The sequence below is a fragment of the Lissotriton vulgaris genome, chromosome 12, assembly GCF_964263255.1.
Source record: "Lissotriton vulgaris chromosome 12, aLisVul1.2, whole genome shotgun sequence".
NCBI lineage: Eukaryota > Metazoa > Chordata > Amphibia > Caudata > Salamandridae > Lissotriton > Lissotriton vulgaris.
In genome coordinates this window covers 245247971-245264713 of record NC_141700.1, presented here as the reverse complement: position 1 = coordinate 245264713, position 16743 = coordinate 245247971, and the positions used below count along the sequence as shown (strand labels likewise).

At 45.9% G+C, this 16743-nt stretch overlaps 1 protein-coding gene across 1 annotated transcript in view; it reads left to right on the top strand.

Annotated features, from left to right (window-relative positions):
* PRMT7 (protein arginine methyltransferase 7) overlaps positions 1-16743 on the top strand; it is a 479021-nt gene that overhangs the window by 238334 nt on the left and 223944 nt on the right. Inside the window, exon 13 of the mRNA XM_086947749.1 lies at positions 12245-12334. Within this exon, the coding sequence (XP_086803875.1) occupies positions 12245-12334 (90 nt within the window). The remainder of the gene's footprint in view (positions 1-12244; positions 12335-16743) is intronic.

Here is a 16743-nt window from a genome sequence, read left to right as displayed (position 1 = left end):
CTCCATAAATGGAGCCTAGCCATTGGATGAGGGGCCTGTCCGTCAATGCCGGACCAGACACGGGGGCGATCCCGAGATTCTTTGGCTTTTGCCGACGTCACGCGATGTCAGCCGAAAGCCGGGAACGCCCCCGAATCCGGTCCGGCATTGAAGGCACCCGGAAGAAGTCCAGGTGAGTGCTTGCTTTAATTTCCCGCTGTTCCCACCCCCTCTCCTGCTCGCAGCGTCTCCCGTCCCCGTTCCCGCCCCCCTCCCGCTGGTGACCGTGCTTTCCTGTTGTCTCAGCCAGGCCCGCTCCCCGCAGACTCCCCTCCCCCTGGTCTCCGTTGTTCCCACCCCCTCTCCTGCTCGCAGCGTCTCCCGTCCCCGTTCCCGCCCCCCTCCCGCTGGTGACCGTGCTTTCCTGTTGTCTCAGCCAGGCCCGCTTCCCGCAGACTCCCCTCCCCCTGGTCTCCGTTGTTCCCACCCCATCTCTCCTGCTCGCAGCGTCTCCCGTCCCCGCCCCCCTCCCGCTGGTGACCGTGCTTTCCTGTTGTCTCAGCCAGGCCCGCTCCCCGCAGACTCCCCTCCCCCTGGTCTCCGTTGTTCCCACCCCCTCTCCTGCTCGCAGCGTCTCCCGTCCCCGTTCCCGCCCCCCTCCCGCTGGTGACCGTGCTTTCCTGTTGTCTCAGCCAGGCCCGCTCCCCGCAGACTCCCCTCCCCCTGGTCTCCGTTGTTCCCACCCCCTCTCCTGCTCGCAGCGTCTCCCGTCCCCGTTGATGGCCGCGCAGGTGGCCTCGGCCGCAGCCCCCCCTTCAGGCCTCGGCAGTCCCCCGGAGCTGAAGCCAAGCGGGGGACCCGAGGAGCCGGGCGAGGTGGCCGCAGACAGCGGGCCGGAAAGTGGCCCCGACGAAGAAGAGGCCTCTCCTCCCGGCGGCGGAGAGCCGGCCGCCCCCGAAAGCAACGGACCCACCAGCCCCCCGGAGCCTATCAGCCTGGTGGTTATGGTGCGCCCTACCGAGAGCCCCCAGAATCTTACTACCCGGCATACCCTCCCTATCCAGGCCGGGCCTACCCGCCCTACCCTCGCGCTAAGCCCTACCCTGGAGGCCCCCAGCGCTTCCTAGGGGGCTCTCCCACCGCCACCCCGACTCTGAACCAGTTGCTGACCGCGCCTGCCCGCGCTTACCCCGGCTACCCTCCCGAAGGTCCTGACGGAGCCCCGGCCCCGCAATATGGAGGTCCACCTGGAGCTGGAGGCTGGGGGGCCGCACAGCAGAGAGGACACCATGGACCTGCCAGTCCCGGCAGCAGCGGGCAGCCCTTGCCCAGGACTCCGCAGGTAAGAGAACTGGAAAGTGGGGCAAAACATGCGATTTATAGAGCCCTGTGCTTCCAAGGGAAGGTATGGTTGGCAAGAGGAACGGGGGTGGGAGGTGGTATGGAACAATGGGACGAAGCATTTTATAGTTATTTTTTTTAATGTAAAATAAGAAGTTACAAGATAAAAGCTCCTTGCAATACGGAATTTTTTCCAAACAAAAGTTGTCCTGGCCGCGTTGTCCGACCTCGCTGTTGCTGCTCGCAGCTGGGCGGAAGTGCGTCGGGTTGCAGCGGGTTTTTCGGATGCTGCAGCGCTTTGTAGCTCTGCTCGGATAGAGCGGCGGCTGTTCTCTCCCTGAGTATTGGCAGGTGGAGCAATTTTTGCCAAGGTTATGGATCGGTATCTTTCTGTTTCTCACTTGGGAGAGTAGACCAGAGCCCGGGATTGCCACCAGTGGAGGTCTGTTTTGGAAATGTTTTTTTATACTGCATGAACACGTTCGATAAAATACGCTCATTCTCCTCGTGTGATGTAGGTCAATGTCCTCTCTCTTTTGGTCTTCCTGTCTTTGAGATCACTGAACGAAAAATTCACTTGCTGTTCTCCACAATCTAAGGGAAGGCAGGGCACTCCGTTCTTATATTAGTATCATGGGCTTCCCAGGAGTTAACTAACTATACGAGCAGTTCTTTGTCCATCTTTGTGTATTTGCTGCTGTATGTGTATTCTGTTGCAGTGTCTCTATGTGCCTGTCCTTTTATTTGTATGACTGTCGGAATGTGTCTCTATGTGCCAGTTTGTGGATTGTGCCTGCTTGATTTTATATTTCTGTGTCCGTTTGTTGGCGTTTCTCTGTGCCTGTCTTTCCTTGACTTTGTGCCTTTCCCCAGTGTGTGTCTGCCTCTTCGTGTTTTTGTGTGCCTGTCCGATCGCGTGTCTCTGTGCCGTTTTCTGTCGGTACCTGACATGAAGTATTTCCCTGAGCCCAAGGTTGTGCTTGGCGATGTGCGGGTTGGCCTGTTGTCCGTTTACCAGGATACTTATTTTACCTATCTTATAATGTGCGCAAGAATTTATGTATATATTGTGTGCGGCAATTTTGGGTCTATCGTGTGAACGAGTTGTGGTGTACTCGGGTCTACTGATCTTGTTTGTCGCTTCTTGTCTGGCTACATGTGTCATTTAATTTCTTCATATATTCTTGCGAGCATGTTGGGCTGCATTGTTCCTTATGCTGTGTGCACAAACCATGCTTCCAGGTGTTTGTGAGGTTGTCTTTCTGTCTGAGTGTAACTGACTCTGTTGTGGACTGTGGTATGCATGCGAGTCTGTCTCTGTATTAGTTGAAGCTTGTTGTTTTAGATTTTGATTCCTGAATGCGACACAAGTACACGGATCTCAGCGGGCTGAGTTCTGAGATTTCCCAGTTGATAACTAGTGATTGTGGAACGGTGAAACCAGCTATTACCAGCGAGTTTGGGTGAACTGTTTGGTAAGTAGCGCTCAGGACTTGAGGGATACCCGGGGAAAATGAAATAATGATTACCCCTTTAGGGAACCTGGGTTTGCCATCCTGGCTTTGACGAATGTGCGGTTCTGATTCGAGGCACATGTTTGTTTTTATCTGTCCCTCTTACAGAATTTGTCCCCATGTGACTCTCCTTCATGAGTTTGACAACTCACCGTTGCCTTTGAGTCATGCCCTAAACCCAGGAAGCTGATACAGTGAGTGCAGATAGTGCTTACTCTGTGAGAAGAGGTGCCGAGCCTCTGAATACTGTTTTTGAGAACCGAAGGGCTAGTTGGGGTTATGTGCCTTAGCTCCTGACATCTTCCTTAACCTGGTTCACGTTGTTGTATGTGATCCCCTGTCACATAATTCGTTGCTCCACTGTCACATAATTCTTTGCTCCCCTGTGATGCTGTGTGTGTGTGTGATGCTGTGTGTGTGTGTGATGCTGTGTGTGTGATGCTGTGTGTGTGATGCTGTGTGTGTGTGTGTGTGTGATGCTGTGTGTGTGTGTGTGTGATGCTGTGTGTGTGTGTGATGCTGTGTGTGTGTGATGCTGTGTGTGTGTGTGATGCTGTGTGTGTGTGTGATGCTGTGTGTGTGTGTGATGCTGTGTGTGTGTTGTGTGTGTGTTGCTGTGTGTGTGTGTGATGCTGTGTGTGTGTGTGTGTGTGTGATGCTGTGTGTGTGTGTGTGTGTGATGCTGTGTGTGTGTGTGTGTGTGATGCTGTGTGTGTGTTGCGGTGTGTGTGTGTGTTGCTGTGTGTGTGTGTGTGATGCTGTGTGTGTGTGTGATGCTGTTTGTGTGTAGGGCTGTGTGTGTGTGGGGGTGGGCTCTGTGTGTGGCTCTGTGTGCGTGTGGCTGTGTGTGTGTGTGGGGGTGTGGGTGCAAATGCAATAGGTCTCGCATTTGCAAAAGATTAGGCTATTGGCATTGTAAATGACCATGCCATTTATTTATCTGTTTTCAAAACTAACACATAAATAAACAATTTGTCATTTAAAGTGCCAATAGCTCTAACTTTGTCAAAGGCAAAACCGTTGCATTGTACTTGGTATCGAATCCAACAGCGGCCATGATGCTATGGAAAGAAAGGACAAAGCATATTGACCCACTGTTGACACTATGGAAAGAATGGAGGAAGTATCAAAAAAAGACAGGTGGAGCATAAGAACCGAGCTAGGGGATGCTCATCCATGAAAAAGGAGACTGCTGTTCTTTCCATGCCCTCAGAAAGTTCTCTTTAGGCCACAGCCCCCTAGATTTGAAATGGCTTGCTACCTACCATTTTCAGAACAAAGAAAGGGGTGTGGCAGTTATTTTGATGAGGAGAAAAGATAATGGGCCAGAAGGTGTGTGTGTGGGGGGGCTCTGTGTGGGTGTGTGTGGGGGGCTTTGTGTGGCTGTGTGTGGGGGGGCTCTGTGTGGGTGTGTGTGTGTGGGGGGGGTTTGTGTGTGTTGGGGGGGCTCTCTGTGGGTGTTGGTGTGTGTCATTTGCGAGAGATAAAGCTAGTGGCATTGTAAATGACAATGCCATTTATTTATGTTAAAAAAAAACATAAATAAAAATAATGTCAAGAGCAATGCCAATCGCTCTAACTTTAACAAAGGCAAAACCATTGCATTGTAAATGCTTGTTTTTCTTAGTTCTATGGCTCTTTCGTATCCCTTTATCGGGACGCTGTGTCCGCACGCATACTCCATGGGGTGTTCGCTGGCAGTGTAGGACATGACTTCTTCGCGTTAATATAATGATAGCACACTTACACGTCCTACTTGCCTCGTCCCCGATTGTGGGTCTTGAGTATTGTATGCCTTATTTGCCATGGGGCGCGTACTGCGGCGCTGCGTTCTTTCTTCATTGTTTTTCATATTCCTTCTTTTACCCTTCCTCTCCTCTTCCCCTTCCTTGGGTTAGTATAGCGGATGGCTATCTTTGTGTTGCTGTTCTGACTCCTCTGATTGGTACCAGCACATATTCAAGTGGTGACGGGTGGACGGTGGGCAGCGGTGGGAACTGATTCGAAACGGGGGAACTATGCGTTGCCTTTGCCAATTGTTGCTATTATTTCTGATTTTAACTGCTCCCTTGTACTGCTGCTTCACCAACTGCCCGCCATAGGAATTCGGAAATTAAAGGTTGCAATTGTTCCTGCTATACTTCCTACTATACTATAAAATTAACCTTCTCTTATCCAGCTCCTGGCAGTTATACTGGGCCTTTTATTGATTATTGATTGTTCATAGAATGCTGAGGAACTGCTGGAGAACTTCTATCCTGATTTTGTGCGCTCATAATGTGTTGTGGCCGGCCTGATTGGTTGTAGGCCCGTATTTGTACGCTTCTGTTTGCACAATAAAGGTTTTCAAAAACAAAAAAAAGTCTACCACTGGGGCATTTCTATAGAGGTTCAGCTTGCAAATGACTCTTCGTCCTTATAACAAACTTAGTGTCGCTTATAATGTCCCCATATCAAATTAATTTTCCCGTTAGAGTCACACGAAGATAATGATTGACCAGGCATCCTTAAGTGCGAGGAGGTGGTTGTCCGAGAGGTCCACCTCCCACGGGAACTATCTGTATTTTGGTAAGAGAAGATCAGGATGCAAACTTATTAAGCTTATAGTTTTACTACTCCCCTTTATCCAATAATCAACAGTTAATTTCTTTGAAATGTGTCTGGTGTTAAAGTTGTTAAATCCTGATTAGGTCTCTTTCATCAAACATTTTGAATGTGTCTGTTAGCAGGAAACATGGGTAAGGAAACCTTTTTTATTGATTGTTATACAACTTTCTTTTTTTTGATAGCAACACTTTATTTGTTTAAATATAAGCAAAAAAGAGCAAGCAAACATATTCCGGGCCCACACAGGGAGTCATGGTGTTATACAACTTTTACAGTCCCTGCCTCTTCCTCTAATAAGGGACGGGCCAATGGTGGCTTAGCCATTTTCTCACAGGTATATCTTTGAAATTCAGTGTTTGTATTTAATACTGATTCACCTTATTAAGAGCTGGTTTGTGTGGAGGGTGTGGGCCTAGAAAAAAAACTTTTTTTGTCAACTATTACAATAATAATTTTTATTGCTACAGACTCGGGTGTGATTCACACACTCGCCCATGATTTGTCAAAATTGTGTCCAGACCGGTGGCGAGTGGTCACTCATCTGGCTGGGGTACTTTAATGCTAGTCTCTGCATTTTCCTCAACCAGAATGTGTGGTTTGACTAACTGTAAAGGAAACAAGATGGCTCACTTTGAGTCTGGCTCACTGGGTGACACTTTAAATAGCATTCTTATGGAATATAGTCTCTTTTTTGTTTTAGACTTGTCACTCTTTGTCATCTGGTGTTCCTACATGCACTGGCAGAGGCTACGCCTCTCATATAGATTGTATTGCCCTGCCAGATTGCCTTTGTCCCTTTAAAGTACTCCCAAATTATGCAAGTGACCAACACCCATTGAGTCTCTCCCTCAGAAGCATGGGCTCAGTGAATAATTAGATCATTAATCTACAGAACATGGTTCTGTAAAAGAACAAGGGTGTCTTAACTAAATGCACCAAATTGCATTCCTCAAAAATCATTGCTGAGCTGATTCAGGACAGAGCTGATTATTTGATGACCAGCCTAAAGGATAATGATGACCCTCTATCTATTTTATGTTCGTTTGGAGTGATCTGACAGAAATATAGCAACTTGATGTTGCACCCGGCTCATAGCAATAAAGCTAAGGCTTGTTTTTGATTTGTTGGAATGCTCATAGTGAGTAGTCTTAGGGTTGTCTTAACTAAAACGTTCCATATTGCATCTGACATACACTTTGTAGGTTGGCATAGAAAACTGCTCTTGAACATAGGAAAGCCATGTGTAGGAAGAGTCTTGGGCCTCTTTGCAGTGAGATAGTAATTTACAAGATAACAAGGAATTTTGGCAGGTGGTTAATGCCCCCTATTCCATAGATACCATCACACCCACCATTGCAACTGTTATTCCTGCACATAAATGGGCAAGCCAATTTTAGTAATATCTTCAAGCCTTAATGAAACCTCTGGTAATGTCATCACCCAGAATGTTTGTGAAAGATGTTCTAAACTGATTCTTTTTAAATTGGCAGAAGTGAGATCAGCTGTAATCAAACTTTGTAATGGTAAACCTCCAGAGCCAGGTGGGGTCCCAATTGACCTGTTTAAACGTAATTTAGATCTTATGTCACCACTAGTAACAAATGTTCCTAAGCCTGCTTGAAGACCAAACTACCAAGCTCTTGATCATTGTTCTGAATTTTAAAAAGAGGAATAAAGCAGACCCTGTCTCTTAAAGGCTGATATCTCTACTAGATTCACTTGTTATCGTCTCAGGAAGGATAATTTTACCCAAACTAGACATCTGGGCACAAGAAAATTCTATACTGGCAGAGTTCCAGTATTGCTTTCGGCAAGGTTTAGGAACAATTGAGTAATGACTTAACCTCTATTTATTGACATCAAAATATAGAGTGGCCAAGGCTGGGACTTTGTACCTCGTCTCAATGGACTTAACATCTGCTTTTGTGGTAAATAGATTCAAGTTGTGGTTCAATATGTGAACCCTGGGCGTGCACTCTTTGTATTTTCTTGAACAACTACATTTTGATGCTTCAGCTCAAGTTCGATATGATGCAATGGGAGAATGTTCAAGTTTTTGATCGGAAAGGGGGTTGATCAGGTGTGTTTCCTGGCCCCTTTTCTGTTGACACTTCACATAAATGAGCTTGAGGGGGTACTGAAGCATTAGTGGGAAGAGCATGCGGAAGGGGCACAAACGGTCCCTGTTCTTCTGTATGTGGACAATGAGGCCCTATTGGCCCGCCCACCCACTGAGTTTCAAATATTGTTGGACCCTTTTGCTATCTTTATGAAAGACCTTGATTTAAAAATCTATTTATCCAAATTGTGTACCATGCTACGGGGTCTCATGTCTACCAAAAGCAATACCCATTATATTGTTTCCACACCCATACACAATGTCACATGTCAGTATTTGAGAGTCTCTTTTGATTCTTGTTATAACTTGGACCATCTAAGGAGAATTTGAGTTCAACAATTTGAAAAATCCTTAGGAGCAATCTTTAGTCTTTCTGCCAAATAAGGCTCTAAACCAGTTAGAAATTTACTGACTATGTAAACTAAATGCTTACCAGTTTTAACTTATGATACAGAACTATTGGCTTACATACCTCTAAAGGGAATACAACTGTCAGAGAATATTTATCTACGCCGGTTACTTTCAGTTCCGAAAAGTACATCATCTTTCATGTGCTATGCTGAATTGGAAATCAGAACTCTGGAGGATCAAATTAGACTCCGACCACTGCTGTTTTGGCTGTCAATTTGGTTGAAACAATATTTTTCATGTAATTGCTTGATTGTGTCCGACTTCCCTAGCTGATATACATGAAACAAAGGTTTTAATAGATTGACAAATTTGACATTTTTAAATTCCCTACTGTAAAATTATTGCACAAAGTCCAATTTGAAATCTTTGTTCTATGGAAAATGTGATATTGGGTTTTCTGTTGAGTCGTTGAAAGCAACAGTGATCCTATTGCTAAATCCAATTTTCGTGAACGGTATCTTAACAGTTGTCAATCATAGATTCCTTTTAACTTCCTTCACATTCAACTTAGTTCATGTACTAATTATTTTTCTGATAAGGGCTTAAGGAAGAACCTGCTACACTGTTCAGTGATATCTCAGAGCAATATACCACACATTTTATTTTGTTCTGTACATTTTATACCGTGTCAAGGAGAAGGTTCTTGATACCACTACTTTTCTTTCTGAATTTTAGCTCATATAGGCCTGTGTTCATATTCTTAAACAACTTACGCCAGTATTTATCAGTTTACAGTGGTGAAATTGATCAAACACTTAGGAGAAGAAACATAATAATAGTATACGTTGACATTTTGAATACCAAAGAAATTATATATATTCTGAAGAATTGCATTCATTTTACATGCATTATCTTATAGTTGCCTAATCTTGTAAATTTTAAATATTCTCGTTATTTATTGAATTATATAGCTTTTGAAGTGTCTGTATATTTACTGTTGTATCTTTTATGGCTGGATGATTTGATACAAACTATGAGTTGTCTCTGAAATATGTCTTGTGTGGGCCCTCACAGAAACTACACAAGGATAAAGTTTTCCACTCAGCCCGTCATACTTCATTTGTTAATTAACTAAAATATTACTGATACACCATATACAATTCAGTTATAAAAACATTTTTCCCCAGTGGCTACAAATTACATAAATAATTAATCTGCCTCTATATTAAATTGATAGAAAATTCAGCGGTAAAACGATGCAAAGCCCCCTACCACTAGCACTTTGCCCTATGTCCAATAACAGCAAACATATACAGCGCATAAGTAAGTAGCCAAGACCCAGCAGACTAAAGGGCTGTCATGCTGTTGGAAATGCTCATTTATACTGTCTAATATTAGCTGAGCGCAGATATGGAGTCAGTATTGATTTTCTTTGTTAGGAGTAAATTAAACAAATAAAGAGTAAATGATGAGCTGTTTGTTGTGAAACCCCATCACATTGACAGCGAGACAAAACTTTACATGTGTGGGTATTAGCTGGGAAGCCCACTATGAGTGGGATAAATTGTAAGCAAAATCTAACCAAAATAAACAATGCTGCAAATTGTGTACAAAGATTAAATAGGATTGAACGTCACATCCCGTCTAATAGCGGCTGCATTTTCTACAAAGATATGCTTCCATTTTTTTTAGGGAAGGTAACACAAACTAACGGAGAGTCAAACTATTTGTGCAGTCCAATACTTGCCAATGTGAAGCTCTTGTATATCAGCCAAGGTATCGCTTTGGCATGATCTAATTTAAGGCAATCCCTTAATACTGCTTGATTGAAAATCAATGTCCCACTCTTCCAAATAGAACGCCACAACAACAGAATGGCCAATTTACCAGCATTATTAATATAGGAGAATCCAAACTCATTATGGCATATAAAATTGGAACAATTTTGAGGCAAGGAAAGTAGCCTTTTAGCAAAAGGCATCTTCTATGCATTGTAAAGAATCTATGTTTACTATTCCCTACACTGCCACCAAATAAGTGGCTGCCGCCTTAGCTTTAGAGCAATACATCTGTCGCATTTCAGGAATACGATTATTCCCCACCTTTTTGAAAATTTAAAGGCGGCTGCTAGATCTCTCTTCAGATATAGGGCACTATTGCTCATCATATGGTTCCATGAAGAACTCTCATTTAAAAAAACTCCAAGGTATGGTAAGGAGTCAGCCGCCTCCACTCTGTGCTGGGCAAGATAAAAAACTGAGCACTTCATTGATGAGATTAATATAACAGATTTTGACTGGTTGACACGCAGGTCCAGGGAAAGCATGAACCTAGCAAATTCCTCTATGTGACTTTGAGGTGCTCTTGAGGTACGGGTCATGACTCATGAGCCCTGCATCTTCTACATAGAGGAGAATTGGATGATTACTCCCTTCAATATACGGTCCATCCTTAGTGCAATTACCTAGGGCATTCTCAACGGGCATTCTCCACCCTATTGGTGTACTGGGAAAACAAGAATGGAGCAAGCATGCATCCTTGTCTCACTCCACTCTCGATGCCAAATGGTTTAGTGCATTCCCCAGCTCTGCCAAACCTTACTGTGGCCCCTGCACAAAGCTGCCTAATGAAATTGATGATTGTGGTTTCAATTCCCATGGAGATCATGATATCCCATAACTTACTATGAGTCATGCAATCAAATGCGGCTGATAGATCTTTTATGGCCAGATGATTTGCTACAACCTGTGAACTGTCGCTGCAATATGTTTTGTGTAGACCTACTCTGAAACTACCCAAGGAAAACATTTCGCATTCATCTTTTGCTTTTCCTCAGACGTTTTAGAAATGACTCTGTATTAGTGATTCACTTCTTCAGAAGGTTCATGTGTACCCTCATGTGAACTATGTGGTAGTCACAGCTTCCGCAACTAACATTTTCCTTGGATGTCATAAAATCTTACAACAAGGGTGAAATGGGGAAATTGGACATAGAGTTTAGTTAGGTACTGGCTATAGCGACTCCTGAACACCTAATTCTCTTCACACTTTCTCTAGACATCCACATCACTAGTGGTGTCTGTTTAGATGAGTCTGGGAAAATATACACAATATGTCACATGGCCTTCAAAGAATGTTGACCCAGGCATAGATGAGACTGTGCTTGGCCGGGCTATGGAATGTAATAATTTTATTGTTGATCAAAATCCGTATTGGTTATCTTGCCTGGCAACACCTGAAATCCATAAATCTGCAAGTAAGAGAACTAGAAATTATGGATTACTGTGTTGAGTAACATACTGTTTTCCTTAACATTTAGAAAACGCAGCACAGTTATCGTATTCATTTATTTTTCAAATGGAAGTATGGAAGTTTACATTATAAATCCATTGTTTCTGATTATAGACATTGTGCAAGTGTTGGATACTGTGTGCAAGGACTGTGTTTGCTTGTACACTTTGAGGTAAATATTTATAGAGATGGCTGGTATCTAAGTTAGTAGCCCGGAGGTACATATAGGTATTGTTATAATGGAGAGTTGCAAACAACCAATAGAATCAACTAAGGAAATGAAATATCGAAGGTAGATATCGAAAGCATGAATTTAACGTAGAACCTCGGGGACTCCAGTCAGGCAGTGTGCAGGCTGGTCAAATATTTACCTGTTTTTAATTATTGTCAGCAGCCTCAAAAGAAAGTGAAATAGCAATGAAGCACAACATTGCAAATTTTAGCTGCACAAGTGATGTAATGCATGTCTCCGCAGCAGGTAAAGCAGTAGATATTTTGAGAAAAGCCTCTAGTAATATGGCCTTCATTGATTTGCAGTGAAGCTGTTAAGTTGCAGTGATTAGGAAGAATCCCGGATTGAAGAGTTCAAGTTGCCATCCATTTGACCTCCAGATGAGTTTCATGTTGACTCTCCAGTATCTTTTTAGATTCATTAATTCTGCTGATCCTTCAGAAAACACCTTTGTAAAATAAAATAAACAAAGTTGATTATTTAGACAACATTGACACAATTGTTGAATGTCATAGGGAAGAATGTGGATATGTTGGAGATTGTGAAAAAGTTGCCCTCAAGTTCTTTGGAACAGGGTAACCTCATAGTGATAGGAAATATTCAAGAGACCTTCTCTCACAGTCTGGTGTGTGTCGGGCCTGTGGCAACCTGAGCATTTTATTTTCCAAGTGCAAGCTTGAACGTGCATGTGCACATGCACACACACCAATTTTATTAATGTGCATGTGTAGATTAGTGAATTGGAATAAACATGTATACATCTTGAATTAGCCCCTAATCTAATACATTTAACTGCTATTGTTTTTTAAGATTTTTAAAGCCAACCACCTGGGAGATGCAATAAAAGTCATAGAGAAGCGCCCTGAATTGCTCAACTCGGCTGACCTGGAGAACAAAAAGGTGAGAGACCTGACCTAGTTGCAAAAGAGAGCAAGCATTGGCAAATCCAATAGGCGTGTCTCTTTAATAAGTTAAAGTGCTTCTTTATTGATTGGTAAATTGTTGCATGTGGATCAGTGGGTGGTTACGTGTGAGAATGAGTCAATGATTGGATGGATCAGTGACTGATAACGTAAATGATGTATAGTGAGGTTTTGCATGGATGAATAGTTAAAAAAGTGAGTGCATGTATGGATGAGTCACTGAATACCTGAGTGCCAATCATGCTGAGGGAACCACACCAGTTCAGCAGCCTACCAGCACCTTCTTAGTTGTTTTGCACAAAGAAACACTTTTCTTCTCCTGCTCGGACTTTGTTGCTGTGCCATTAAGTGCAACTGCAAGCTATTTTCCACAGCGGAATGATTTGCCAGTGAGTGGCTATTCCGACCTTTGAGGACTCAGATGGTTAATAAGGCAAAGTGGAGGAGTACCCCCGTGAGGCTATAGTAAAATGAGCCTCTGAAATCAAATGTATTGTGGTGCACGTAGTGCCCAACCAACCAAGGACAAAAGTAGTCCTTTAAGAAGACCCCTCTCTCACCAACCTGGTTGGTGACATGCTTCATCATCAGGGTCTCACCCCGAAGGCCGAGTGCCAACAGGGTGTGCTTCGACACCGGACTACAGTGGAGCGGGTATTTTTCTTTTTTATATGTGCAGTGAAATATTTTAAAGTGAGTGATTTAAAAAGTGTCCAATGCTACTCGTTCATGGACTTTATTCCGGAGTTATTGGACACCGAGTGCAAAAATCTGTGACACCTTTGTCTAGTTAGGTAGGCTTCGGTGTTTAAGACGTGTGGTATATTAAAAATGCAAACAAAACAGGTGATGGACAGAATGTGGATCACTGTCACACATTCACTGCAGTCCAAAGATCTGGGCCCAAATCCATCGTTTTTTGGCACTCCACACCACCCTGGGTTAGACAATGGCGATATGCAAATCAGCTCTGACCCTGTGCCCCATGGGAACAGTCCAGTCCGAACTACAAAAGCCATGTCCTTCCCAGAACGGAATCAAGCATCCGAGGACCGCACCGGTTTCGAGGTAACACCTCATCAGCCCGGCTAGCTTGACTCCAGTGGTGTGGAGTGCCTGGGACCCACGTCTGAGCATCCCCAGCGCACTTATGGCGGCAATTGCAAACAAAACAGGTGATGGACAGAATGTGGATCACTGTGTCACATTCACCCCAGTCCAAAGATCTGGGCCCAAATCCATCGTTTTTTTGCACTCCACACCACCCTGGGTTAGACAATGGCGATATGCAAATCAGCTCTGACCCTGTGCCCCATGGGAACAGTCCAGTCCGAACTACAAAAGCCATGTCCTTCCCAGAACAGAATCAAGCATCCGAGGACCGGACCGGTTTCGAGGTAACACCTCATCAGCCCGGCTAGCTTGACTCCAATGGTGTGGAGTGCCTGGGACCCACGTCTGAGCATCCCCAGCGCACTTATGGCGGCAATTGCAAACAAAACAGGTGATGGACAGAATGTGGATCACTGTCACACATTCACCCCAGTCCAAAGATCTGGGCCCAAATCCATCGTTTTTTGCACTCCACACCACCCTGGGTTAGACAATGGCGATATGCAAGTCAGCTCTGACCCTGTGCCCCATGGAAACAGTCCAGTCCGAACTACAAAAGCCATGTCCTTCCCAGAACGGAATCAAGCATCCGAGGACCGGACCGGTTTCGAGGTAACACCTTTCATCAGCCCGGCTAGCTTGACTCCAGTGGTGTGGAGTGCCTGGGACCCACGTCTGAGCATCCCCAGCGCACTTATGGCGGCAATTGCAAACAAAACAGGTGATGGACAGAATGTGGATCACTGTCACACATTCACCCCAGTCCAAAGATCTGGGCCCAAATCCATCGTTTTTATGCACTCCACACCACCCTGGGTTAGACAATGGCGATATGCAAATCAGCTCTGACCCTGTGCCCCATGGGAACAGTCCAGTCCGAACTACAAAAGCCATGTCCTTCCCAGAACGGAATCAAGCATCCGAGGACCGGACCGGTTTCGAGGTAACACCTCATCAGCCCGGCTAGCTTGACTCCAGTGGTGTGGAGTGCCTGGGACCCACGTCTGAGCATCCCCAGCGCACTTATGGCGGCAATTGCAAACAAAACAGGTGATGGACAGAATGTGGATCACTGTCACACATTCACCCCAGTCCAAAGATCTGGGCCCAAATCCATTGTTTTTTGCACTCCACACCACCCTGGGTTAGACAATGGCGATATGCAAGTCAGCTCTGACCCTGTGCCCCATGGAAACAGTCCAGTCCGAACTACAAAAGCCATGTCCTTCCCAGAACGGAATCAAGCATCCGAGGACCGGACCGGTTTCGAGGTAACACCTCATCAGCCCGGCTAGCTTGACTCCAGTGGTGTGGAGTGCCTGGGACCCACGTCTGAGCATCCCCAGCGCACTTATGGCGGCAATTGCGAACAAAACAGGTGATGGACAGAATGTGGATCACTGTCACACATTCACCCCAGTCCAGAGATCTGGGCCCAAATCCATCGTTTTTATGCACTCCACACCACCCTGGGTTAGACAATGGCGATATGCAAATCAGCTCTGACCCTGTGCCCCATGGGAACAGTCCAGTCCGAACTACAAAAGCCATGTCCTTCCCAGAACGGAATCAAGCATCCGAGGACCGGACCGGTTTCGAGGTAACACCTCATCAGCCCGGCTAGCTTGACTCCAGTGGTGTGGAGTGCCTGGGACCCACGTCTGAGCATCCCCAGCGCACTTATGGCGGCAATTGCAAACAAAACAGGTGATGGACAGAATGTGGATCACTGTCACACATTCACCCCAGTCCAAAGATCTGGGCCCAAATCCATCGTTTTTTGCACTCCACACCACCCTGGGTTAGACAATGGCGATATGCAAGTCAGCTCTGACCCTGTGCCCCATGGGAACAATCCAGTCCGAACTACAAAAGCCATGTCCTTCCCAGAACGGAATCAAGCATCCGAGGACCGGACCGGTTTCGAGGTAACACCTCATCAGCCCGGCTAGCTTGACTCCAGTGGTGTGGAGTGCCTGGGACCCACGTCTGAGCATCCCCAGCGCACTTATGGCGGCAATTGCAAACAAAACAGGTGATGGACAGAATGTGGATCACTGTCACACATTCACCCCAGTCCAAAGATCTGGGCCCAAATCCATCGTTTTTTGCACTCCACACCACCCTGGGTTAGACAATGGCGATATGCAAGTCAGCTCTGACCCTGTGCCCCATGGGAACAATCCAGTCCGAACTACAAAAGCCATGTCCTTCCCAGAACGGAATCAAGCATCCGAGGACCGGACCGGTTTCGAGGTAACACCTCTCATCAGCCCGGATAGCTTGACTCCAGTGGTGTGGAGTGCCTGGGACCCACGTCTGAGCATCCCCAGCGCACTTATGGCGGCAATTGCAAACAAAACAGGTGATGGACAGAATGTGTATCACTGTCACACATTCACCCCAGTCCAAAGATCTGGGCCCAAATCCATCGTTTTTTTGCACTCCACACCACCCTGGGTTAGACAATGGCGATATGCAAATCAGCTCTGACCCTGTGCCCCATGGGAACAGTCCAGTCCAAACTACAAAAGCCATGTCCTTCCCAGAACGGAATCAAGCATCCGAGGACCGGACCGGTTTCGAGGTAACACCTCATCAGCCCGGCTAGCTTGACTCCAGTGGTGTGGAGTGCCTGGGACCCACGTCTGAGCATCCCCAGCGCACTTATGGCGGCAATTGCAAACAAAACAGGTGATGGACAGAATGTGGATCACTGTCACACATTCACCCCAGTCCAAAGATCTGGGCCCAAATCCATCGTTTTTTTGCACTCCACACCACCCTGGGTTAGACAATGGCGATATGCAAATCAGCTCTGACCCTGTGCCCCATGGGAACAGTCCAGTCCGAACTACAAAAGCCATGTCCTTCCCAGAACGGAATCAAGCATCCGAGGACCGGACCGGTTTCGAGGTAACACCTCTCATCAGCCCGGCTAGCTTGACTCCAGTGGTGTGGAGTGCCTGGGACCCACGTCTGAGCATCCCCAGCGCACTTATGGCGGCAATTGCAAACAAAACAGGTGATGGACAGAATGTGGATCACTGTCACACATTCACCCCAGTCCAAAGATCTGGGCCCAAATCCATCGTTTTTTTGCACTCCACACCACCCTGGGTTAGACAATGGCGATATGCAAATCAGCTCTGACGCTGTGCCCCATGGGAACAGTCCAGTCCGAACTACAAAAGCCATGTCCTTCCCAGAACGGAATCAAGCATCCGAGGACCGGACCGGTTTCGAGGTAACACCTCTCATCAGCCCGGCTAG